Below are 27,804 nucleotides of genomic sequence, written 5' to 3' on the forward strand. Positions count from 1 at the left end.
ACGGGGTTGTTTGCTCTTTCCAATGACGAGGGATTCCAACTTCTTACTCCCATCCATATTGCAGCAAAGGAGGATTGTCAGTCGGTCCTTCGATGCTTTACCTCCAGTAGTTTCGGCATGTTTGAATGCAAGTGTTCCATCAGGAATCGCTCGCCAGTAGAGACCATTTTTGTCAGCATTGAAAATGTCACGAGGTGCAAACTTGTTCAAGATGGTAGGAAGAACTGAAACAACCCAATTTTCAGCACCAAAGTCATCAGCGTCTTGTTTCTCACCATGCTGTTTCTTGAATGTTATGCTGTTCCTTTCTTTCCATCTTTCCAACCATCCAACAGTGGCTTTGAATTCAGTCAGTCCAAGACTTTCTGCTACCTGGTTAGCTTTCTCTATAAGCAGTGGACCACTGACAGGAAACTGCTCCTGACTCGAGAAAACCACCGGAGAAGAGCATATTCTACCTCCTCAGCTTTTCCCGCACGTTTCCGTTTTGGATTTGTATTGTTTTGCCAGTCTTCCAGAAGCTGGTCTTTCTGTTTCAAGACACGTGAAATGTGACTGGGATTGACACCATATTCTTTAGCAACAGATGCTTGACTTTCTTTGTTTTCTAATTTTTTAAGAACTTCTATTCGTTCAGCCAGTGTTAAAGTCTTACAGTTCTGCCGCCGCTGCGACGACAACCCCGGTGCATGCTCCAACAACATTCTTTCCCCTTATCTGCCTGGGGGCAGTTAAAGAGGCAGTAAATTTGAAATCTCAGTTGTCACGCACCAATCAGCTTCCATATTCCATGCACGCGCTTATGCGGAGTGTTTCCTGCAGAGGAGTGGTCTTGAACCAAGCATATAAGCGAATCTTGCACTTATCAGTGGTGCGCTAAAACGAAGTTTGTCCCCACAGAAATTGATGGTGCCAAAAACGGAACCGAAGTATGGCATGCAGTTAAACAGAGCATGATCTTACCCGACATGCACTTAAATGGAGTGCACTGTATTGAAAACTCTGTGAGAGCACTCCTTGCTTGTTACCCTAATTACAATAACTGACTATAAATGACGAGCTGTCCTATGGGTGGGCGAGAAGACTAAACTAGATCCTGCAGTGCCTGCTAGAGGATATCTGTTAATGCTGTGGTACAAAGTTCAAGTTTTAAAACTAAGGGGAAAAGACTATGGAGATTAGTTGATAAAATTTGCATTTTTATATTTTTACTAGCTCTACCCAGCCACGCGTTGCTATGGCTCAGTCTGGTTAAATGGAAAAGAAAGAAAAGAGGAAGCGCACGTTTCTAATATGTTTAATTTCACAATGCTTGTGGGTATACAATATTTTTTGTTGTTCCATTGTGTGTGCAGAGATAGAGATTGTCTGGTTTGCCGACTGTAGAACATGCAACATATAATTGTCCATGTGAGACGTTTAATGTGAGCACGTGGAAGGTGATGCATGTGGGAAAAAAGAACCCGAATTATAGCTACGTCATGCAAGGTTCCACGTTAGGAGTTATGGACCAAGAAAGGGATCTAGGTGTCGTCGTCGATAATACACTGAAACCATCTGCTCAGTGTGCTGCTGCAGCTCGGAAAGCGAATAGAATGTTGGGTATTATTAGGAAAGGTATGGAAAACAGGTGTGAGGATGTTATAATGCCGTTATATCGCTCCATGGTGCGACCGCACCTTGAGTATTGTGTTCAGTTCTGGTCACCGCATCTCAAGAAAGATATAATGGAATTGGAAAAGGTGCAGCGAAGTGCAACTAAAATGATAGTGGGGATGGGACGACTTCCCTATGAAGAAAGACTAAGGAGGCTTGGGCTTTTCAGCTTGGAGAAGAGACGGCTGAGGGGAGACATGATAGAGGTATATAAAATAATGAGTGACGTGGAACAGGTGGATGTGAAGCGTCTGTTCATGCTTTCCAAAAATACTAGGACTAGGGGGGGCATGTGATGAGACTACAGTGTAGTAAATTTAAAACAAATCGGAGAAAATTTTTCTTCACCCAACGTGTAATTAAACTCTGGAATTCGTTGCCGGAGAACGTGGTGAAGGCGGTTAGCTTGGCAGAGTTTAAAAGGGGGTTAGACGGTTTCCTAAAGGACAAGTCCATAAACCGCTACTAAATGGACTTGGGAAAAATCCACAATTCCAGGAACAACATGTATAGAATGTTTGTACGTTTGGGAAGCTTGCCAGGTGCCCTTGGCCTGGATTGGCCGCTGTCGTGGACAGGATGCTGGGCTCGATGGACCCTTGGTCTTTTCCCAGTATGACATTACTTATGTACTTATGAGAAGCAATCCGTGTGTAGATGTAAACGGGTGAATTGTAAAGATTGGCCTTGAGCTTTGTTGATGGTGATTGCAAACGCCAATCGAATTGAGAATTGCAATCTGTTAAATTGAAATGGCATATCTGTTGGAATCATAGGAATGCGAGGAATGAGGACATGTTCACCTTTGAAAGGTCCTGTCAAGATTGTTGCTTGTACGACATTGCTCATTAATTTTTTTACTGCAAGCCGCATGCGGTTGCAAAGCTTTGGCTGGTTGATATTTCGCAACATGATAATTGTCACGCCGATTTTCAATTGCAGTATGTGTGGTGGCATCCCTGGCAGATCGAGTGAATTGAAAAAAAGTCTGTTGGATAATTAAGTGCTTCATCTGCTTCCAGAACAGTGTCGTCGGACTTGTACGTGAGTGGCTCGCTTTGAATGGTCGACTGAATAATATTGTTCAGTTCGTAGACGTCTTTGTTCTTGGCCGCAAGAATAGCTCGTTCATTCAGCGAATCGTGATTCTTATAATTGGTTTGAATATTGGGAAATACTTTTTCAACCAATTGTTTTTTTGAGGTCACTAAATTGCAGAAGTTATGAGGCAATGAAATTCGTCCTGAGGTCAGATCAACCGGCACCTTTCCGTTCCCAATTTTCAGCAATTGATGTGAGAATATCTGAGCTGATTGATTGTTTTGCAGCTGGACATGCATATTTGTAGTTAAATTTAACGTCTTTACGTGTTGCCACAAAGTAGAGTATTTTAGGCAAGCATTTATTTCGTCCGCTGGTATCTATCGAGGAACTACAGGTAATGTTTGCCTGAAATCTCCTGCAAGCAATATTTATGTGTTCCCAAATAGTCAGATGTTTCCACGCAAATCTTGCAATGATCGATCAACAGCCTCGAGCGATGTTTTTCGCTTTGCTGTTTCCTCGGCACGTGTTTCAGCCATTCTTTGTCTGTTTCGCTCGTTTGCTGATGCCCGTTCTTCCTCAGTTTGATTTCCAATTGTAAGTATATAAAAACACACGCGTATTCGAATGCAACGTTGTGTCGAAATTTCAAAGCAATCGGTGAAGAACCTTCGGAGATTTAAGCCACTCTCAGCCTGTTGCGTTGATTCGGTTGAGAACGAAGCAGATCTGAAGCTGCAGAACGTGATCGCCGTGCTCGCAACCGTGCATCGTTAAGTCTGGCTGCACGTTGCTCTGCTGCTTCCTCGGCACGTATTTGAGCCATTCTTTGTCTGTTTCGCTTGTTCAGTGATGGCCGTTCTTCCTCAGTTTGATTTGCAATTACTCGTCGCACTGCTTGCGCTCCGTGAGTACGACAGCTGTGACATCTATATAATAGTAGGTATATAAAACATGCGCGTATTCGAATGCAACGTTGTGTTCAAATTTGAAAGCAATCGGTGAAGAACTTTCGGAGATTTAAGATTTTGAACAAACGAACATTTACATTTTTATTTATATAGATTCTGCCCATCACTAACCTACAATTGCTCCTTCTGAAAGCACAAAGCAAAATAGTGTTCACTTACCAGAAAAATGTCCTCTTTTCTCAGAACTTCTTGGTGTAATACATGGAACCTGATTGTCCGTTTGAATGAGTACAATTTGGTAAGACAATCAATTTCTGAAAGCCTTTAGAGCATTCCAGATAGCCCAAAGCTCCAGGAGATTGATCTGGAGATCCGTTTCCTAGGTGGATCAAGCACCTTGAGTGTGAAGCCCATCTATATGAGCTCCCCAACCCAGGAGAGATGCATACATTGTCAGCACTTTTTGTGGCTGAGGAATTTGGAATGAAAGTCCCAAACTGGATCAAATGGTCCACCAGAACAGAGAGCGAGCAAGCTTCAGGGACACTCGGATGACATCTTCCAGACCTCTTGTAGCTTGGCACCTCTGAGAGGCCAGGGTCCATCGGGCAGTTTTCATGTGAAGGTGTGCCATTGGTGTCACATAAACTCTGGACGCCCTGTGGCCCAACAACCTCAACATCTGCCAAGCTATGACCAGCTGAGAGGCTCGAACCTGAGAAGCCAGTGTGACTAGAGTGTCTGTTCTCTGCCCCTGTAGGAAGACTCAAACCTTCTATGCATTGAGCAGGGCTCTAATGAATTCCAATTTGCTGGGCAGGGCAAAGATGGGACTTGGGGTAGTTTAAAATGAACCCTAGTAGCTCGAGCACCCGAATAGTCCTCTGCATGGACTCCCGAGCACCATCCTCTGATGTGCTCTTCACCAGCTAATCGCCGAGATAAGTAAACAAATGGACTGCCATTCTGTGTAGCAACACTGTGACTAACGCTATACATTTGGTAAAGACTCAGGGAGCTGACACATGGACAATGGGCAACACATAGTACTGGAAATGATGTGTTCCCAGCTGAAATCATAGATACTTCTGGTGGGCTAGAAGTATCGAAATGTGTGTATTCACATGGTTTAAATCCAGAGACCATAGCCAATCATTTTCCTGAGGGAACCCAAACACTCTCAAGCCAAAAATAGCAACAAAAAATGCCAAAAGGTACTCAGAACATTCTTCAGATCGAGCAGTGTGATGAGTAGGACAAAATGTTGACCACCCTTCACTGTGGTAGAAAAACTGCGGTAACCTCTCTCTTGCGGCGGGAGAAGGGTGCCCAGGGAAATGATCCTGAATATTTCTTTGACCAGGAATTTCTTTAAGGCCCTTAGGGCTAGGATGTAATGCATCCCCCCGTCTTCTTCTGTACAAGGAAGTACCTGGAATAGAATCCCCACCCTTCTTCCCTTGGTGGAATGGGTTCCACCGCATAGGCCTGCAGGGCTGAGAGTTCCTCTGAAAGTACCTGCTCATGCTGAAATAATTAGCTCTCGGTGGGCAATTTGGAGGTTTCTGATATCAATTTAGGGCTTATCTGAGCTGGACAATTTGGAGAACCCACTGGTTGGAAGTTATTAGGGGCCACATTTCACAGAAAAACCTCAGCCTCCCTCAAAAAGAAAGTTCTCCGGAACGGACACTTGGACAGCGGCTATGCTTTGCTGGAGCAAGTCAAAAACTTGTCCCCTGCTTTGACTGGGGAGCAGTAGGGGCCTTAGGTGCACGCTTTTGACAGGAATGAGCGGGCTGGGGCTCAGCCTGAGAAGGTTGGCGAGAGGTGGCATACCAATGCCTCTGAGAATAGTAGACACCCCTTCTTGACTTGCCAAAAGATCTCCTAGATGAGGAGGCTGATGCAGAATGTGCCCAGCGGAACAGAGGAGAGATGGTATTAGTATATTTTTTTTGATTTGGTCAGTGACATCCTCAATCTCTCCAAAAAGGTTATCCCCCTGGAATGGGGCATCCACCAACCTCTGCTGAACTGCCGGCTCCAAGTCAGAAACATGCAGCCATGAGAGTCTGCGCATTGCTATATTTTGGCAGAGATCCTGGATGCCACATTAAAAGTGTCATATGCGTCCCTGGTCAAGAACTTACAACACAGCTTCTGCTCCTTGGCCAACTGGCGCAGTGACTTGCCCTGCTACGGTGGGAGTCATCCAGGTCCAGCAACTTGCGCACTGAGACCCGCAAGTACACACTTGTGAAGAACTGGCATGACAATATGTGACATGAGCATTGAGGCCTGAAACATCTTCCTCCCAAAAGAGTCCAAGGTCCTAGCTTCTTTGCCTGGGGGTGCCGAAGCATAGTCTCTAGAACTCCAGGCTCTTTTGTAGGCAGATTCCACCACCATGGAATGATGAGGCAACTGGGTCTTATCAAAACAAAGTTTGCTATGGATCCAGTACATAATATTGATCTTCTTGGATAGTACTGGGACAGACAGATGGGACTCCCAATTCCAGACGAAAACCTCCTGTAGTACCTCATGGAGAGGGATAGTCACAGCTTCTCTAGGAGGAGACTAGTAGTCCAGAACCTTGAGCATCTTGGCCCTGGGCTCATCCTCCACCTCCAAAGGAAATGGAATGGTAGCCGCCATTCCCTTCAGAAAAGAGGGAAAAGAAAGGTTCTCCAGGGAAGATTTTTTCCTTTTAAGAGGAGGTGGGGGTGAAGAGGGGATGCCATTGTACTCATCCTCCGAAAAGTACTGTGTATCCTCCTCAGACTCCCATCGATGTCAATCCAAACCTTATCATGGGAGGGCTGAGAATGAGCCTGCCTCGACTTAGAGGAACTATGTCCTCGAGAAGGGCATCAAGGAGTCTGCTCCTGCCTTGACTCCAGTGAAGCTTCCTTCACCGATATCGAGAGAGTTCTGGCTTGGGTGGCAGTCGACAATGGAGCAGCCAGCGACACTAGCATCGCAGTTCGTACTGAAGACTGAGGGCCAAGTGGGGCTGCAATGGGAGGCAGGGTAGGCACAAGCACCCCCGATGCCGATGCATACCATTGGAATAAGCCATCCAGCAGTTCGGTGAGCAAGACCCGGATGCGCTCATCGAGGGCTGACATCGCAAAAGGCTGGGGTGCAGGCTCAGGGACAGGCTACAGAACTTATGAGGTCAAGACGGAAGCTTGATCCTGGCTGTTGGGAGACTGACGCATTGTCACCTCTTGAATGGAGGGGAAGCGGTCCTCCCAGCACAAATGCTTCTTGGGTGCTGAATCCCTTGACATCCTGGAGCTCCATGTGATGCTTCTTGGCCTTTGCCCGAAGTCGATCAATGAGGCTTCTTAGTGCCAACGAGGACGAAGTCGAATCCTCCTGGTCCTGGGGGCCCTGCACAGCAGTTGGCATTGAGGCAGGTGGAGACTCACTCAATACACCACTGCTCCCAGTGTCTATAGGTCTAGCAGCCATATTTACCGATGTTCTGGAGGCCGGTGCAGTACCCAATGTAGAGGAATCTGACCTGGCTCCAAAAATCCTCTCTTGTTGAGTTTCTCTGGCTAACTGGGTACATTTATTCATACATAGACAGAGGACACAGTTAAGCAGTGCTATGATCAGGTCCTAAAAACTGAAGACACCAGGAATGGGTGTCCTTACCAGAGATGTTCCGACTGCACCGGGTGCAGTGCTTAAAGCCACTGGGAACTTTCATGGGCATGGAAGGGAAAACTTCCACAGCTAAATCAAACAATGCTAGCAATGTTGACCACCCTTCAACACGGTAGAAAAACTCCAGTAACTTCACTCTCGCAGCGGGCATGAAGGCGCTTGCGCAGTGGAGCATGCCTTGTGCTCTACAGAAGCTCTTTAAAAGCTCAGGACCGGGCAACGCAGTATTGCGTTACCCAATTGTGAGAATTATGGCCTGCTTGTCCTCAGAGAACAAATGTTAGGAACTTTGTAACTGTGAGTATGCCTCTGTGCCGGAAGGAGTTACCCAGGAAGGTGGCGGGTTCTTCGTAAGTTTAAACACATCTGCTACGATAACTTCGGCAGAATGAATTTTGTCAGTAGGCAGGGAATGGACTAGATGACTCTCAAGGTCTCATCCAGCATTATCTATCTATGATAATTCTAGATAACCCTCAACATACTTTCTGGACCTTTCCAGGATTCAAGTAATTGTTTAAGATCCTGTCGAGCTCTCTCTCTCTCACTATAATGTTATATAGTAGGAATGGATCCAAGGAATCTTAGCAGAGATTGGATGGTGATGCCGGTAATTGGAAACAAAATGGGAGCTGGGCAGGCTTATACGGTCTACGCCCTGATCATGACTGAATAGATATGGATGGGCTGGAGTGTAAATTTTAAGGGGCTTTGATGTTAGCTTCAGAACTTAGTACAAGAACAGTACTAGGCAGACTTCTACGGTCTGTGCCCTGAGAAAGGCAAGGACAAATCAAACTCGGGTATACATATAAAGTATCACATACCATGTAAAATGAGTTTATCTTGTTGGGCAGACTGGATGGACCGTACAGGTCTTTATCTGCCGTCATTTACTATGTTACTATATTTTATTTTGTTCCCTTATATACCACCTGTAAGTGGTGTACATTCAGATATATTAGGTATTTTTCCTGGCCCTGAAGGACTCACAATCTGAGTTTGTGCCTGAAGCAATAGAGGATTAAGTGACTTGCCCAAGATCATAAGGAGCTGCAGCGGGATTTGAACAAGGGTCCTATAATTTTCAGCCAACTGCTCTAACCATTAGGCTATTTCTCCACTCTAAAGTGGCTGCTTTTAGAGGTTTAGAATCTATGACATTGCAGTGAAATGTTTAACTGATCCAGAATAGCTCTTCTAACTTGCCACTAGAATTCCCAAATTGAAAAACAACCAGAACAAGTAGTGTAGTTGTTTAAGATTAGTGTCTTCAACTACAGGCTTTTTTTTTTTTTTTAGTAATCAGAAATGTTTATTGAGGATTTAATACATTCATAATCCATTTAGTCTTTAGCAATAGCTAAAGGTTTTTTGAAAGTTCAGAGATCGTTCTATAAATCCTTTAAGGGCTGATATTAACCCAAACACCAACTCTAACAACAGAGATAAGTTTCACTAGATCATATATAATCTAGAGCACCTGAACTCAATTCCCTACGCTCGTACTATTCAAATCCAGTCCTCAAGAACCCCCGATTAGTTACTCTGAAAAAATAGACCAAACTAATATTAATTTTGCTGTTAATACCAAAATTGAAATACAGTTTATTAATATTCATTCCTGAATGCCTGAAACCCCTCTTACTGTGGATTTTTGAAATCCAAGTTTTGAAAGCACACTACTAAGGGGCCCTCTTCCTAAGGTGCGGTGAAATCTGGGCTTAGCGCACAGATTTTCTTGTGCGCTAAGCCTAGATTTACTACAGCATTAAAATCGGGCATTTTCTTTTTCTGGCAGGTTGTGCGTTAATGTTCCCATTAACACATGGCATGTGCAAAAAAATAACACAGAAGCACTTACCATCTCCTATTTAGGAGGTACTAAGTGCTCCTACATTAACCCTGAATTATCTAATTAGTACGCTAATACAAATATGCTAGCTTGATAATGGGGAAATGCCAACTCTCCGCCCATGTAAAAAACATTTTCAGAAAATAGTTTACGTGTGCTTAGTATGCACAAACAGGCAAAATACCACAAAACACTTTAATGCATTTTGCAGTAGCCTGTTTTTCCCAAACTAAGTGTGCTTTGGGGCTTAATGCCCTTTAGTAAAAGGGCCCCTAAAAAAATAAAGAATTAAAAAATCTTTGAAGGAGGTTGAATGACTCCAAGCACAGGGATGTGCAGATCATCACTGGAACAGTGCCACGATGCGGCTCCGAGCATCTGATGCAGCACTGGAGGCCTGCAAGATTGCATTTTGAGAGAAGGCTTCACTATCTGCCTCAGAGTCCGACTCTTCTTGTGAAGCCCCTTCCAGTTCCAAGGGCATATCACGGCTGATGGCAATGTTATGCAGGATGCAGCAGGCCAGAAAAATCTGACACACTTTCTGTGGGCTATACTGAAGGGCACCACTGGCCCGGTCCAGGCAGCGGAAGCGTGCCTTCAGGAAGGTGAAGGTCCTCTGGATTACACAACGGGTAGCTCGGTGCATCTCGTTGTATTTCTCCTCTGCTGGAGTGCTTGGGTATAGAATTGGGGTCATCAGCCATGGTTTAGGTGGGTAACTTCTGTCCCCTAGGAATATAAAATGAAAAGAAGAATCTTTTTATATGGGAGGTGGGGTAGAAAATTGCACTTCAGAGTCATGGAGTCGGAAACAATTTTAGGTGGAGTTGGAGTAGGTAAAAATGTACCGACTCTGACTCCATCTTCAAAATAAAAATGTACATCTATAATATATGATTAAATTTATAATTTTATACTTATAATTTTTTTTGTCCTGTTAAAGCCTAACATCAGTTCATTTTTTCCAGGGCCATTAACCAATAGAAATTCACCAGCCCAATGTGACATGCTGATGGCTGGTATTTAAGACCATTACCTACCTCAGTCAGTCATTAACTTCTTCAGCTTGTAACTGAAAGGAAGGGAAGGAGACATATTTGGAATTTTGATTTGACAATTTTTGAAATATAAATTCATAATGTCAAAGAAGCTTCTCATGAAGTCAGCTGTATTTGAGCAGTTCACCATAATTCAAGATGAAAAATATTTTGTGTGTTAGTGTATTTATGGATGCCTGCACACACTACAGAGTGAACTACTTTGCCATAAGTCAGATTTTATTTTTTTAATATTTATACAATTTTTATTGAGAAAAAACAAAACCATACAACACACAAAAAGAGCAACCCCCACGTCTCACTAATCACCAGACAAGACATACTGTGGTTCTTCAGTATGTGACCCAACTATATAGCGGTCCAAATCTCCCCCCCAAACCTCCCTCCCAGAATCTCTACCCCCCCTACCAAATATACAGCTTGTATTATAATAGAGGAATAACAAAAATTCTTAGGAGGGCTCCTCAGAACGTTCTACCTAAGTCTGCCCATACTTGATGAAACTGAACTAGCTTGTGCCTTTCTCAAGGCTGTCATCTTAGACATTAGATATAAGTAGGACACCTTGGCCTGTACCACCGACAGCTCCAGGAGAGTCATCTGTTTCCAGACTGCGGCCAATACCGCATCCAGCTACAAAGATGTGGTGAGTCAACTTCCTCTTGTACACCAAGAGCTTTGAGTGCCCCAAATGAAGCAAGCAGCTGGCTATAGTCTTTGTCATGCAGACCTCAATGACAGTCTGAGTCCAACCCACAACAGTCCCAAAAACATTGTACCTTTGGGCAAAACCACCAAAGATGAGCAAAAGTTCCCTGTGGCCCACATCCCCGCCAGCACCGATCTGTTCCACTTCTATACATAACATGTAAATGTGCCAGGGTGTAATACCACTGGTATAATATTTTGTAGCCATTCTCCAAACCTGGAGATTTTTTATAAATTCTTTCCAATGAACTGCAAATTGAGCTGGGTACCCAGAATAGCCTCCCATTTTGTCACATAAACTGTAGGCTGGGGAACCTGTTGCAACAAGGCCAAATAGAATCCGGAAATACTGCCATGTCCACTGCATTCATAGCTTGCTCGAGAAAGGAGACAGGCAAACGCAACTCAGGAAGGGCTTTTCTATGAATAAAATCGACCAACTGCCAACAGTGAAACAAGTCACATTGTCCCAAGCCATAATCCTCCCCCACTTCCTGGAAGGTCACCACCTCCTCTTCCACCAAATGCCCTTAACAATACTACTACTACTACTACTATTTAACATTTCTAGAGCGCTACAAAGTGTACGCAGCGCTGTACAAACACAGAAGAAAGACAGTCTAAAGGCCTCTTCCCTCCCAGGACCGGTAGGTATTATCAAGCTGCCCAAGTACAAAGCCCTCTGTATAACAAATATACATGCCTAAAAAGTAGTTTCTACCTGGCAGCAATACAGACCCTTTTCCATAAATATAACACATGGTGCAGAATTGGGCTGTCTGGCCTAAACATGAGTTTTAAAGCCTGTGGCACGAACCTCCATGCCTAGCAAAAACTGCTCCAACCTTACCCAACTTTCAGCAGAATTACACTGCCAGTAAACAAGATACTCGAGCTGAGCCACCTGGTAATAGAACTTAAAATTTGGCACAACTATGCCACCTCGGATGCGCAGCTGAAACAGAGAATGCCAAACCCTTGGTGGCTTCTCTTTCCAAATAAAATGGAAAATTTTACTGTGCAGTTTGCAGGAAAACCCAGCTGGCAGAGGGATAGGCAAGGCAGTGAATAAGTAAAGCAATCTCGAGTGGACTCGACCAAGCCAGGAAATGGACAAGCCATGCCACCTCTCCAATTTCTCCCAAAGTTTCTGGACCACCTCCGGATAGTTAACCGGATATAAGTCACCCAACTTAGCAGTAAGGTCAACCCCCAAATGACGTAAGAAATACTCAACCCAACCATAAGAAAATCTATGTTGTAGCTGGTACACTTCTAGATCTGCCAAAGTAAGATTAAATATTTCTGATTTTGCCTTATTCACACAAAAGCCTGATACCCCTCCAAATCTATTGAGCAGACGACCAACCTCTACCAAAGATGTTAACGGCTTCGTAAGGAGGAACAATACATCATCGGCGAATAACAGAATTTTATGCTGTACATCCCCACAATGAATCCAACAGATTCCTTCCGCCTGATGCACTAGATAAGCCGAAGGCTCCATTGCCAAAGCAAACAAAACCGGCAAAAGAGCACACCCCTGACGGGTGCCTTGCGCCAGTTCAAAACTCTCTGTATAGGCCACGTTTATCCTCAGACTACCCAGAAGTTGAATGTCCAAGGCATGAATCCAAGCTAAAAATTCTCCCGAGAATTGTGGCACATATATTATTCTGCCTCACTCTGTTCTCACTACCCTCAAGTTTCAAAAGCAGATCTTCATAGTTATTCAAGTTTTTGAAAGTCTTGGTTGTGTTGAATCACACGCTCTTCAAATTCATTAAGCTGGTGGTGTTATGATTGTGGTCATAACCCCTCTCAAACTTACCTTTTTCCTGGTGGTCAGCTTAGCTGGCTTCTGTTTCGTTTGTCTGTCCTGTCTGAGCTGGCTCTCTCTCTCTGTGCTGGCAGCTTCCAGCAGCATGACTCTAATTGTCTCACTTTACTGCAGCTGTGGGTGTTGCCTGAGTTGCTCTGCTCTCTCTTTGGGTGTACTGGCTTCAAGTGCTTCACGGTGCTGCACTGGTGTGGGTTGGGCTTCTATGGGTTTCAGTGTGCTCTCTGGGTCAGTGTGCTGTTGCCTGGGGCTAGGGAGTGTGACATCATCAGGGAGGGCCTTGATAAGGAAGCAGTGTTCTTTCCTTCAAAGCCTTTGCAACGGTTGTGTTTGCTTTAGGTAGGGTGGTGCAGTGTGCACTTCTGACTTTGTGTCTAGTTTCCCTGCTTGCTTTTGCTAAGGTCCAGGTTAGTGTTAGTGCAGTGTGCCCTGGTGACTGTGTGTTTAGCTTCCCTCCTTTTCCCTTGTGGTTCCCCTGCTTTTCCCTCTTGGTTTAGGAAGCACTTCAGTTTGCTCTTAGAAGTACTTCTGGGTTTGGGTGCTGTAGGAAGCACTGCTAGTTTGCTGTTAGAAGTACTTCTGGGTTTGGGTGCTGTAGGAAGCACTTCAGTTTGCTGTTAGAAGTACTTCTGGGTTTGGGTGCACTTCTGCTGTGGGATTAGTGTTTAGTAGCACTGCTGTTGGTTCATGGTTAGGAACCTCTTGTTAGTTTAGTACTTGGAGCACTTCTGTTGCAAGCTTGTTCAAGGATCCTGGTCCCTGTGTTATCCGGTATCCGGTAAGTCCTGCCGGCCACTCGAACCCAAGGGCTCAACCCTTGGGGGGGGGTAGTGGCCAAGCGCAGGTGAAGCTATACGGACCAGTCCAGTGTGCTCCAGTCCAGTGTGTTCCGGTCCGGTGTGTGTTCCAGTCTGGTACGCTCCAGTCCAGTGTGTGCCGGTCCGGTGTGTGTTCCAGTCCTGTGTCCTCCAGTCCGGGGGATTGCAGTCCAGTGTTCCAGTCCTGTGTCCTCCAGTCCGGGGGATTCCAGTCCATGTGTTCCGGTCTGGTATGCTCCAGTCCAGTGTGTGCCAGTCCGGTGTGTGTTCCAGTCCTGTGTCCTCCAGTCCGGGGGATTGCAGTCCTGTGTCCTCCAGTCCGGGGGACTCCAGTCCATGTGTTCCGGTTCACTGGGCAGTGCCTGCAGTCCCTGCCGGTGTGCTTGCCCAGTGTTGGTTGGTGGGTTTTGCCTGCTGCTGTCGCTCCTCGGCAGCAGCCCAAGGGCTCACGTTTGCTCCAGAGCCCGGCCCCGCGGCTCTGAACCTGAGAACCTGACAGGTGGCCCACATCATCAATTATTTTATGCAAACTATCAACCTCCGAGTGCAGGGCTGCTTTTATGCTCTTAATTGATGATTTTAGGTTCATCATCAACTTCTGTAAATCTACCTTACTGAGCAGCTCAACCAAATGCTGTCCTTGCTCCACATTTCAGTCATTATTCTCCGTATCAGCTTCCTGCTGAGGGAAGGAGCCGCCATTTTTGGGTTTTTTTTCAGTTGCACAGACTGTAGAGCTGGACTTGTAAGCAAAAACCCTTAGATCAGTTCTCAACTGATGTCCAGCCATCCACTTCACCAATTATTTTAGTGCCGATATCTGCACTCAAGCAAGCTAAATACGCCCCTTGACCGTACTTATGAAGGCTAATGCTCTAGTTTGTCGAGGAGCACTGCTACTATGCTGCCATCAGCTGGATGACATCACTTCCTCTCCCAATGTCCAATTTGTTTGCGACAAGAATGAAATAGGTACCAAAAGACACTGGCAATAAAAGTTACAGAAGCTCATTGCACCAGTGAGTTTCTCTAGCTCTTAGTGGAAAAAGCTCTGCAAGATTATGAACTTAAAAAAGAATAGGTTTTGGGCCCTATTAACATATCAAAAACCAATTATACACTATCTATCTAAGTGGGAATCTGCGTTGGGTGCTTCCTTTGAATATGAGAAGTGGGAAGATATATTCAAATATTTGCTTAAAGTATCGATATCTAGCAATTTGATGGAAAATGGGCATAAGATCTTATACCATTGGTACTATACACCCAAACGGGTGTCCAAAATGTTTCCTGCGAGCTCAGCCCAGTGCTGGCGGCAGTGTGGGATGGAGGGAGATATGGTTCATATTTGGTGGACTTGTCCATGAGCCCAGGAATTCTGGACTATAGTGCTGAAATTTGTGTCTAGTCTATCGGGAGCCCAATATCCTTTGAGGATGGAATATTGCCTTCTAAATGTTAAGCCTCAAGGAGTGAAATCCTCCACGCAACAGCTGATTGCTTCTGTGTTTGTTGCTAGCAAGCTGGTACTTGCTGGTGCTTGGAAACAACCAACTATACCAGAACTTCGACAGATAGTGCAGAAAATGGACTATATTCATCTAATGTCAAAATTAACGGCTCTACGCACTGGACACCTAGTACCGTACCATCTTATCTGGGACCCCTATGTACAGTGGTCCTCTGGTCCTGACCTTAGTGTGTTGCTACAGTAAATGTGTTATTTAAAAATGTTCTCTCTATGTAAGGGGGTGGGGGGGAAGGAAGGAGAGTGTCAAAATAATTGTTGTATGCTTAGGCAATTTGCAATGGTGTTGGAAAAGTTATTTAATTGGATATTTTATCATACTATTTCCTATGTTGTTAAAAATTCAAAAATAAACATAAAAAAAGAAAAAAAAGAATAAGTTCTACATATTGTAACTAACAATGCATCAAACATACTAGTTCCAATTAAACTAATGAATGCAGACAATATAAGTGACCAACAACTAGAAGAATACTTCAGAGATATAAGAATGTTTGAAAGTGAAGAAAACGCTCCTGCAACTGAGGAAGAACCAGGAAACTCGAACGAACACGGAAAATAATAAAAGATGAACACACTCAATGCATGGAAACAGATACAAAGAAAATACAAATACGCAATAAAACAAACCAAAAGGACATACTACAAAACTAAAATAGGGTCTGACTACAAAGACATGAAGAAACTATACCAACTTGTGAACAAACTACTAGACACTTCAGCGGTCACTGCAACCAGTACAGACATTCCATCAGCAGACAAACTCGCTAAATACTTCAATGAAAAAATGACAAACCTACGCAAAACGCTACCCCAGGACAATACTAATATTGAAAATTTTAATGGTTTGGATCCAAACCCTGGAGAATACCCAGCTGACTGAGCTTGGTCAAACTTCACGCCCCTCACCATCGAAACAGTCACCCAGGCGATCAAAAGGTTCTCCAACACCCACTGCAAATTGGATACTTGCCCCAGTTACCTACTAAAATCCACTCCTGACTGCTTCATAACAGACCTCACAACTCACTTAAACTACATGCTCCTACATGGCCTTTTCCCTGAGGAACATGGCAACATCCTACTCACCCCAATCCCTAAAGATACCAAGAAAAAAACAAGTGAACTCGCCAACTACCGCCCAGTTGCATCCATCCCACTAGCAGTCAAACTGATGGTGAGTATGGTGACCAGATTACTGACTACATGGACAAGTTCTCAATACTACATGAATGACAATCGGGATTTTGTCCCTTCCATAATACCGAAACCGTGCTAATCACTCTCCTGGCCAAATTCAAGCAGGAAATAGCCACAGGTAAAAGCATACTCCTCCTCCAATTCATGAAAGGCTACCCCATGAAAGGCGGAAATTGGAGGGTCATGGGATAGGAGGAAATGTCCTATTGTGGATTAAAAACTGGTTGAAGGATAGGAAACAGAGAGTGGGGTTAAATGGGCAGTATTCACAATGGAGAAGGATAGTTAGTGGGGTTCCTCAGGGGTCTGTGCTAGGACCGCTGCTTTTTAATATATTTATAAATGATTTAGAGATGGGAGTAACTAGCGAGGTAATTAAATTTGCTGATGACACAAAGTTATTCAAAGTTGTTAAATCGCGACAGGATTGTGAAAAATTACAAAAGGACCTTACGAGACTGGGAGGCTAAATGGCAGATGACGTTTAATGTGAGCAAGTGCAAGGTAATGCATGTGGGAAAAAAGAACCCGAATTATAGCTACGTCATGCAAGGTTCCACGTTAGGAGTTACGGACCAAGAAAGGGATCTGGGTGTCGTCGTCGATAATACACTGAAACCTTCTGCTCAGTGTGCTGCTGCGGCTAGGAAAGCGAATAGAATGTTGGGTATTATTAGGAAAGGTATGGAAAACAGGTGTGAGGATGTTATAATGCCGTTGTATCGCTCCATGGTGCGACCGCACCTTAGGGCATTGTGTTCAATTCTGGTCGCCGCATATCAAGAAAGATTTAGTAGAATTGGAAAAGGTGCAGAGAAGGGCGACTAAAATGATAGCAGGGATGGGACGACTTCCCTATGAAGAAAGATTAAGGAGGCTAGGGCTATTCAGCTTGGAGAAGAGACGGCTGAGGGGAGACATGAGAGAGGTATATAAAATAATGAGTGGAGTGGAACAGGTGGATGTGAAGTGTCTGTCACGCTTTCCAAAAATACTAGGACTAGGGGGCATGCGATGAAACTACAGTGTAGTAAATTTAAAACAAATCGGAGAAAAGTTTTCTTCACCCAATGTATAATTAAACTCTGGAATTCTTTGCTGGAGAAAGTGGTGAAGGCGGTTAGCTTGGCAGAGTTTAAAAAGGGGTTGGACGGTTTCCTAAAGGACAAGTCCATAAACCGCTACTAAATGGACTTGGGAAAAATCCACAATTCCAGGAATAACATGTATAGAATGTTTGTACGTTTGGGAAGCTTGCCAGGTGCCCTTGGCCTGGATTGGCCGCTGTCGTGGACAGGATGCTAGGCTCGATGGACCCTTGGTCTTTTCCCAGTATGGCATTACTTATGTACTTATGATATGTCGAGTGCATTCGACATGGTAAACCACAAAATACTACTAAGGCTCCTAGACTACTTCGGGATTGGTGGAAATGTACTTAGTTGGATCAAGGGTTTTCTAACCACCAGAACATACCACGTGAAATTAAATTCAAACATATCTCCACCTTGGAAAGCAGACTGTGAAGTACCTCAAGGATCACCATTTTCACCAACACTCTTCAACATAATGATAATCCCATTGGCCAAGTCCTTATCAAAGCAAGGCCTCAACTCGTTCATCTATGCAGATGATGTCACAATCTACACTCCCTTCAGACATGACCTAACAGAAATCACCAACGAAATCAAACTCGGCTTGAACACTGTGGACTCATGGGCAAACTCTTTTCAATTGAAACTAAACAATGAAAAAACACATTGCCTCATCCTCTCAATACAACACGTACAAACCCAGAACAAACTCTCCCTATCTCAGACAGTCTGAAAATACTCGGTGTTACAATAGACCGTAACTTCACACTCGAGAGCCAAGTGAACTCCACAACAAAGAAAATGTTCCACTCAATGTGGAAACTCAAACGCGTAAAACCTTTCTTCCCGAGGAAAATATTTCGCAACCTAATACAGTCAACGGTACTAAGCTATGTAGTCTTAATGATTCAGCACTTGCTTGATCCGAAACCTTTTCTTGTAGACATGGCCAGCCCTCAAGTGATGCTAAGTGAAAGTTAGTAGGCACAGGTGAGAGCATTGGAAGAGTTGCTTTGTCACCTATTTACAGTGACTATAAAATTACAAGCTGAGGATTTAATTCCAGGTAATTGCAGACAGGATTTCTGGCATACACTTCTTTCTCTGATGCTAAGTGGAAATATCTCAACCTATGAATCCTCTCTTCAGGGATGGGAGGGCAGAGGGCTTCGATACCTAGGGCACTTATTTGATGAAGGGCGATTGAAATTCTTTGAACTTTTAAGAACTGAGTATCACTTACCCTTTTATGATTTTTATTTATATCTTTGTATTTGACATTGTGTTACTACTGGTTTGTACAAAACGGTAATTAACAAGGATATGAATCCGCTGGAGGTTCTTTGGTCTCAACTGGATTTTTGTAAAGGGTTGATTTCTAGTTTATACAAAATAGTTACTAAATATCAGTTTGTAAAACTACCATATATGAACCCATGGGAAAAGGATTAGAGATGAATATATCTGATAATGATTGGATTAATATTACTAAAATGCTAACTTCTTTTTTTATTTCAGCTCTGCTTAAAGAAAATGGACTAAAACTATTAATGTGTTTGGTATATTATTCCACAATTTTTGTTCAAGAGAGGCCTCAAGGCAGATCCGTACTGTTGGATACAATGTGTTAAAGTCAGATCATTTTACACATCTGGTGGGAATTTCCAGCTGTGGTAGCTTTTTGGTCCTATATCATAATGGAGTTTATGGGAATTTCTGGTGTGGGTGTGGACATGGACCTGGAATTGTGCATCCTCTTGAAATACTGTGTTTACGCAGCAAGGTCTGTAATTGCAACAGCGTGGAAAGCTGCAACTTCTTTCTACAGCACCAGATGGCACCTAAGACTTAAACATGTATTTGACAGCTGTCAGGCAGCCAGGGTCACAGATTTGTCACCTTTGGCCCAGAATATGTCTTATTTGGATAAATCTGTTTAATAGCACTCTTAGAGAGGTCTGGGCAGAGAACTTGGGGGGGGGGGGGGGGGGGATCTTTGGTGAGGTCTGTTGTACCATATTGGAAATGTTCTTTTTTTTCATTTTTAATTGCACTGCTTTAGAAAACTTTAAATAAAGCTGTCATTCAGTAAAAAAAAACCAAAAACAAAACAGCTGCCCCCCCCTTTAAAATAGAAGCTTATATCAAAGGCGTCATCCCCAACTCAGCTGAAACCCAGGAATTAAACTGGGTGAGAAGAACAAGCCCAGGAGGGCACCCCCAACTTAACTGAAACACAGCTGAGAAGCTGGTTCAAGAGACATGTCAAATAGGCATCCCCAACTCAACTAAAACACAGCTGAGAAACGAGTTCAGGAGATAAGCCAAATAGGCACCCCTAACTCTAATGAGAATCAGCATAAAACTGTCTCAGAAGCAGAAAACCACAAAAGAGTAGTTAAAGTTCAACTAAAACTAGTTGGAAACCAGGTCAAGAGCAGGACTGTCAGCCTGTCAACCATCCGCTTGGGAGACAGAGAAACACTGAACATTCTATGCAGCATAATACCTTTAAGGAGCCACAAGAACAATTTTTTTCCTCTGTCTCTAATCGCTGGTAGAGGGACATAACTCATTTGTCTGGACTGGGCTGATAGGATACCACAGAAGTACTGTACAGTGTGTCACTCTGGTGATGTAGGAAGTAATCTGGTAGCCAGGACCTGCCCACCAGGGGATGCAATATCCTCTCGCTCAGAGGATGTGTCTTCATGAGCTTCTGCCCAGGAGGAAAGGGTTAGGATAGCTGCTGTTCGTAATTCGATCATTAGGCCTGTAGATAGCTGGGTGGCTGGTGGACATGAAGATCGCCTTCTCACTTGCCTGCCTGGTGTGAAGGTGGCGGACTACACGTCACCTAAATAAGATTTTAGATAGTGCTGGGGAGAAGCCAGTTGTCTTGGTACATGTGGGTACTGATGACAAAGGAAAATGTGTGAAGGAGGTTCTGGAAGACAAATTTAGGCTGAGGTAGAAAGCTGACCAGATCCTCTAGGGTAGCATTTTCAGAAATGCTCCCCGTTCCACATGCAGAATGCAAGGGGCACGCAGAGTTCTGAAGTCTCAATGTGTGGCTGTGATGGTGCAGGGATGAGGAATTTAGATTTCTTAGGATCTGGGCAACATTCTGGGACAGGGGTAGCCTATTCCAAAAGGATGGACTCCACCTTAACCAGGATGGAATCAGGCTATTACTAAAATCAGACTGTGGAGTACCCTTGAAGGATATTATTGAAAAAGGACATTTAGGGAACCTCAATTGATTTTAATAATGGTGGAAGAAATCCAGGAGTGTTTAAGTGGAGAGCAGGGCCGGCGCAACCCGGAATGGCAGGAGGGCGCCGACCTCTGGAGGGCGCCACAAGCCATGCTTACCACTGCCGGGAGAGGTCCTCACCTGCCCACCCTCAGCTTCCCTTCCTGCCGGCCTGCCTTTAAAACTTTTATTTTACCTGAAGTCGCAGCGGTGGCAGCGAAAATGGCAGGTTCGGATCAGCTCGCCTCCAGGCTTCCCTTCCCTCTCAGTGTCCCTCCCTCGTGGAAATAGGAAATTACATCAGAGGAGGGCGGGACACAGAGGGAAAGGAAGGCTGGAGTCAAGCTGATCCGAGCCTGCTGCTTTTGCTGCGACTTCAGGTAAAATAAAAATTTTAAAGGCAGGGCGGCAGGATGGAAAGGAGGGCTGGTGGGAGAAGAGTGTGGGCAGGTGAGAGCTGGGGTTGAACTGGAACTCGGGGGCTTAAAAGGAGGGCAGGTGGGGGCTGGGACGAGTCAATGGACATGAATGGAATGGGAAGGCAGAGGATAATCGCTGGACATGGATGGGAGGGCAAAGGAGAATCGCTGAACATGGATTGAAGGGGAGGACAGGGAGAAAGGAGAAATTGCTGGATGTGGAGGGGAGAGAGAATTGCTGGATATGGATGGAGGAGAAGGCAGGGAAGAGAAAAGAGTTGCTGGACATGGATGGATGGATGGAGGGGAGGGCAGGGGAGAGAGGAGAGTTGCTGAACATGGATGGAGGGAGGGCAGGAGAAATGCAGGACATAAATGGAGGAGAGGGAAGACAGGAAGGGGATGCACATGGATGGAGGGGAGAGAGGAGAAATGCTGGATATGGATGGAGTGGAGGGCAGGGAAGAGAGGAGAAATGTTGGATAGGGATGTTGGGAAGGAAAGTAAGAGAAAGGAGATGCATATGGATGGAGGGGAAGGGAGAGAGGAGAAATGCTACACATGGATGGAGGGGAGGGAAGACAGTAAGCAGATGCACATGGATGGAGGAGAGAGGAGAAATGCTGGACATGGATGGAGTGGACAGAAGAGGAGATGCACATGGAAGGGAGAGAGGAGAAATTCTAGACAGAGGGGAGGGAAGACAGGAAGGAGATGCACATGGATGGAGGGGAAAGAGGAGAAATGCTGGACATGGATGGAGGGGAAGGAAGAGAGAGGAAGGAGATACATTGTAATCCGTTGGGTTGGTCGTGAGCCCTTGGGCGCTGGCAGAATCTTAACATGCATACTGAACGGAGATGAGGGAAAGGGAAAAGAGTAGAAAAACTATGCATGGATGGAGAAAATAGACAAAAGCTGGATCCACTCTATACCTTCTCCAGTCAAGTCCTTGGAGGATCCAGCTTTTACCTATGGATGTAGGGCAAGAAATTAAGAAGAAAGGAGGAAAGTAAATAAATAAATGGAAAGGAAGCCCTGGAAACAGAGTTAAGAGAACAGATAGAGAAGGAGAATCAGAGACTGGGACTATCATGATCAGAAAAACAAAGTCACCAGACAACTAAGGTAGAAAAAAATCATTTTATTTTCATTTTAGTGTTTGGAATATGTCCACTTTGAGAATTTACATCTGCTGTCTTATTTTGCAATGTATAGCAATGTGTTTCTTTCTGTTTTTCTGGTATTGTGTTGCATGCAGAGTCTAGTTTCTTAGGATTTCAGGTTAAATTTGAAGAGGGGCTATCTCTGTTCTGCATGTGTGACTGCAAGGCCAAGTGTCTGAATACAGATCTGTTTGTTAGGTTCTGAGATTTTGATAACATATTGTTTCAGGTTTGGCAAGACTATTCTCCTAATTCCTGGTCTGTATGCTAATTTGGTTTTGTGTCACTTTGGGTATTCTGGAGCTGTAACAACTTGCAGAAATTATCTATAATGAAAAAAAAACAAGTTATTTTTCTTCCTCTATACTGGTATATTTTCAATGATGCCTGTTTATATGCGCCATGGCCTGTAAAAGGGGTGTGGCTACTGTAGGGGCAGAGCCATAGTGACCCCACCCCTGGATGGGTAGGGGGCACTGACTAATAGGCTGCAGGAGGGCGCCAGAAACCCTAGCACCGGCCCTGGCAAAGAGCAAAGGATGCAAATTATCACCATCAACGTCTAAACAGCTTGTAGATGCAAGCAAAAAACACAATTTGAACTGGTGTATTAAAAAACTAGAAGCCTAGAAAATAAGATTGGAGATGGGAGAGTTAGAATATATAGAAAAAATGAATAGGTAGCTATAATAGGCATCTCAGAGACGGGTAGGACAATGAATGGGAATGTCACGGTCTTACCATGACTCAGGGTCTTGGGACTGCACAGCTGACAGGCTTGAAGGGATTAGCCGCTTGGATCACACTGGCAGTGCACGGCAGGAAGGAGTCTCCATTCTTGCATCGTGGGACCTGTAGCCCCCCCCCCCCCCCGCGCACATAGGATGACATCAGATGCTGACGGAGGAGCAGCACTTAACCTCGCCAGCCTTCTGCTTAGACACTCTTGCATCGTACCCGCCCCAGCTGCTGTCTTTCTCCTGTGGGTCCTGAGATACCTTTGCTTGTGTGTGTGGGTTCCAGCTGCCTTTCATCTACGTGCCAGAGTGGGTTCTAGTAAAGCCTCGATTGAATGAGTTCCAATATAAGCCTTGATTCTTGAGAGAATGGGTTCTTGTAAATGTCTTGCTGCTTGTGTATGTGGGTTCCAGAGAAGCATCTTGCTGCATGTATGTGTGGGTTTCCAGCACAGCATCTTGCTACTTGTGTGTGTGTGTGGGCTCCAGTACAAGCCTCGCTTCTTATGTGAACAGGTTCCGGTGAAAGCCTTGCGTCTTGTGTGAACAGGTTCCAGTGCAAGCCTTGCGTCTTGTGTGAACGGGTTCCAATGCAAGCCTTGCTTCTTGTATGAGTGGGTTCCGGTCCAGCATTTGGCTTTTTGTGTGACTGGGGCTCTTACTACCCTCTGTTTCTGGTTGCATGCAGCTGCTTCTCTCATCTGCTTGTGTGGATTCAGTACCCTTGTGCCCTATTGTGGGACTGCTTTCCAGAACCCGGTGGCCTACTTGAGCCAATCCACTTTCACCCTTGTCCTATCCCAGTAGGATTTAGTCTATCGTAGTTCTTAACTACGTACCAAGGGCTCACTATCTGAAAACATAACAGGGACACTGTGTTAACAGGGTAAAAATTATATTGCAATGATAGAGTGGAACAAATTGAAAGGGGGGGGGGGGGTGGAGGTTGTGCTATATGTTAAAGAGGGAATTGAGTGAAACAAAATAAATATTCTACATGAAACTGAGAGCAGTGAGGAATCCTTATGGAGAGAAATTCCATGTGGGAAGGAGTATATTGGTAGTGCTGTACTACCATCTGCCAGGACAGAATGAACAGACAGATAAGGAAAAATTTACAGAAATTAGGAAAGCTGGCAAATTGGGCAACCATATAATAATGGGTGATTTCAATTACCAACCACATGCCAGGGAATTATGGATACTTAATCACTTCTTTTTAAATAATATCCAAATGATTGATTGATGGTCACTGTAGAGCAACAAGCACTAACACAAGAACCCAAACTATCAAAAAACTGAAAAAAAAAGTGGAGAAAACAAGACCTCAGTCAGAAAAAGCATGGCCTTCAAAGCATGAAATAGCCAGCTCTATATTCATTCATTGGTCAAAAAATAAAAACTCTACTCAAAAATCGAAAAATGTTTCATACCTGATAATTGTTTTTCCTTTAGTTGCAGCAGATAAATCAGGTGGAGATAGAGAGCACAAATTTGTACAGTGCTTAGTGCACATCATGCTTCCTAGCTAGTCAGTATATCTCTTAACAGAACATAGTAGATGACGGCAGAAAAAGACCTGCACGGTCCATCCAGTCTGCCCAACAAGATAAACTCATATGTGCTACTTTTTGTGTATGCCTTACCTTGATTTGTATGTAATTTTCAGGGCACAGACCGTAGAAGTCTGGCCAGCACTAGCCCCGCCACCCAATCACCAGCCCTGCCTCCCAATCTTGGCTAAGCTTCTGAGGATCCATTCCATCTGAACAGGATTCCTTTATGTTTATCCCACGCATGTTTGAATTCCGTTACTGTTTTCATCTCCACCACTTCCTGCGGGAGGGCATTCCAAGCATCCACCACTCTCTCCGTGAAAAAATACTTTCTGACATTTTTCTTGAGTCTTCCCCCCTTCAATCTCATTTCATGTCCTCTAGTTCTACCGCCTTCCCATCTCCGGAAAAGGTTCGTTTGTGGATTAATACCTTTCAAATATTTGAATGTCTGCATCATATCACCCGTTTCTCCTTTCCTCCAGGGTATACACGTTCAGGTCAGCAAGTCTCTCCTCATACGTCTTGTAACGCAAATCCCATACCATTCTCGTAGCTTTTCTTTGCACCGCTTCAATTCTTTTTACATCCTTAGCAAGATACAGCCTCCAAACAGATGAATAAACACAGAAGTCCAAGATGTCCCTTCCTCACAGAGATGCAATCCAAGTAGAAATGCAGAATTTGAGCACCTAACCTGAAAGGTAAAGGTTAAAAGATCAGAGAAAAACATTAAATAGTACCGGGGGAGGTTCCAAGTAGTGGCTGAGCTACAAAGTCACCATACCTTCCACTGGTTTAGTAAAGAATGGGATGGAGGCCACCGGTCTGTAGTTAGAAACCAATTTTCTGGGTTGGTTAGGATCTTTGGGTATCAATGTAATAATGATTTCAGACAGGTTTTAAGGGAAGATTCCATATGACAGTTGCTGTTCGATCCAAGAGTAAACATTGGCGCAGAATGATGATGGAGCCATATACATTAAGTAGAAAGGGTAGATATTTAGTATGCAATAAGAGGTGGCGTACTTTGAGAAGAGTTTGGTAAAGGCAAACTGATAAATGAATATAGAGCTGGCTATTTCATGCTTTGAAGGCCATGCTTTTTCTGACCGAGGGCTTTTTTTTCTCCACTTTTTTGATAGTTTGGGTTATAGTGTTGGCTTTTGTTGCTCTACAGTCAAGACCAGAAGTTCCCTGTGGTCCCTTTTTTATAGGCAGTGTCCCTACTTACCATCCATACAACAATATTCACAGTTACTGGATCCAACCTTTAGAATGAAGTCCCCCTAAATTTGCGGCAACTCCACTCCGATTCAGAGTTTAAGAAAGCCTTAAAATTCATCTTTTAAGCAGACCTAGGGATCTGATTTTAAAAGCTCCAGCTTTGATGACATCAGAGGAAGCCAACACAGATGATCAAAGGTGGCTGGACATTTTGAATACATATATGTTACAAATGCATTTGGAGCTTCATAGTGCTTCTTTGGTGAAATATTGTAAACAGGATATTTTCCCTCAGGGATTACGTATGCCGAGAGCCCCTAAAATATTTGTGGAAGACATAATTTATTAATCAGTGGAATATGATATTAAACAGGTGCTCTTTAGATTTGATGTTGCTGTCAGTAAGAAGACTACAGAGTAAGATTGAAGAGAAAGTTCACTGTGAAACTTTATTGGAAATGCATAGGGAAAAAACAGATTACAGTGATCAGATGCAGGAGTTACAAAATAAAATCGACAAATTTTCATAAAGATTTAAGGACTGCTAAGATTAAGAAATTTCATAGGGATGAACAGGATTATAATGTGGGATATATATATCCTTGGATGAAGAAAAACAGGAAGATCATGAGGGGGAGTAAGAAAGCTCAATTTCCGTTTTTATCCGATAGTGTGAGCACTGGGGAATAATCTAAAAGAAATAAGGTTTGACTCTTTAGAAGGGAGTAGCAATTTCTGGAAAGTGCCATGGCATCCCACAGGCCAACAGCCCAGAGGAGGTGTGCAAAGACCCAATACTCAATCACAGCAAAAGCAAAATCAGCAGTGGTGAATTTATCTACTCATGTTTTGACTGTGGGGGAGGACATTATATTAATTAAAGGTTTATCGTTTGTGCCCACTCTTTCACATGATCCAGTTCAGGTGGACTGGACAGATTTGTAAGAAAACTTCAACTGAAATGATTTTTAGCCACAGCTGACGAATACATGGATAACTCAACAGTTAAAAGATGTTTCATCTTGGTCCCCGCTGGGTGCATTGGATCCGGTGCCTTAGATTGAAATAAATTTATCTAAAAAGGAAAGAGTCAATTTGAGACAACTAAAGGAAAAACACCTCCATTGTGATCCGTAGCGCTGATAAAGGTAGAGCTATGTTACTCCACAATACCTCTGATTACGTGAAGGATGCATAACGTCAATTGGGAGATGAGTCTACTTACAGTGTATTAACTGAAGATCCTTCTGATGAAATTGTGTCATCGATTGCTAAATTGACTGAAGGCAAAAAATTGGGTTTTTAACCAAGGCAAAATAACAATTTTTGAATTATAGATTGTTTAAAATACCTGTTTTAATATTTTGCCTAAAACACACAAAAGCTTACATATTGTATCTGCATGGGATTCTTTGTTGGAGCAGGTGTGTAAATATATAGATGTATTTTTACAACCATTTGTGAAAAACATCAAATCCTATGTTAAGAATGGCACTCATGGGTTGTCTCTTATCTATGTTGGTTTTGGATAGCCCGGCAATTTTGTTGGTCACTTTGGATGTGACCTCTTTGTATATTAACATTCCTCAGAAACAGAATCTGGCATTTGTTTGTCAGATTTTGGAAGAATCTCCGTGTCCTCGGAAAGTACCAGTGGATTTTGTAATATCCTTAATGGAGATAGCTATGTAAAAAATTATTTTATTTTTTATCAGAAATTTTATTTACAAAACACAGAGGTGGCTATGGGAGCTGCATTTTCACCATCAGTTGCCAACTTATTTATGACTTGGTTTAAGGATCGACGAGTGTTTCCTTGTCATCAGAGCAAATGAATCCAGAAACGGATGGGTTACATCCATCTACCAGCAGGTAGAGATAGACAACACAAACTGAACTGAGTTATATTAGACAGCCTGTAGTCTGGTCAGTATTCTCTATCTCCAACAGGTTGAGGACAGCTTCCCATATGTGTCTGGTCTCTACTTAAGTGGCTCCAGTTCCTTTGGTTCAGTTGAGCCTGGGGCGTTCTGCTTGGCTGGTG

The 27,804-nt window shown here is 43.8% G+C and overlaps 1 protein-coding gene across 2 annotated transcripts in view; it reads right to left on the minus strand.

Moving 5' to 3' along the window:
• Window positions 1-8,623: 8,623 nt before the first annotated feature.
• Window positions 8,624-27,804, minus strand: part of LOC115480493 (putative nuclease HARBI1) — a 246,047-nt gene continuing 226,866 nt past the window's right edge. Inside the window, exon 2 of one of the 2 annotated variants that reach the window (XM_030219208.1) lies at window positions 8,624-9,882. In XM_030219208.1, the coding sequence (XP_030075068.1) occupies window positions 9,494-9,882 (389 nt within the window). In that variant the 3' untranslated portion in view covers window positions 8,624-9,493. The remainder of the gene's footprint in view (window positions 9,883-27,804) is intronic. The other variant, XR_003943833.1, reaches the window with a different exon arrangement.

This window comes from Microcaecilia unicolor, chromosome 11 (genome assembly GCF_901765095.1).
Source record: "Microcaecilia unicolor chromosome 11, aMicUni1.1, whole genome shotgun sequence".
Classification (NCBI taxonomy): Eukaryota; Metazoa; Chordata; class Amphibia; order Gymnophiona; family Siphonopidae; genus Microcaecilia; species Microcaecilia unicolor.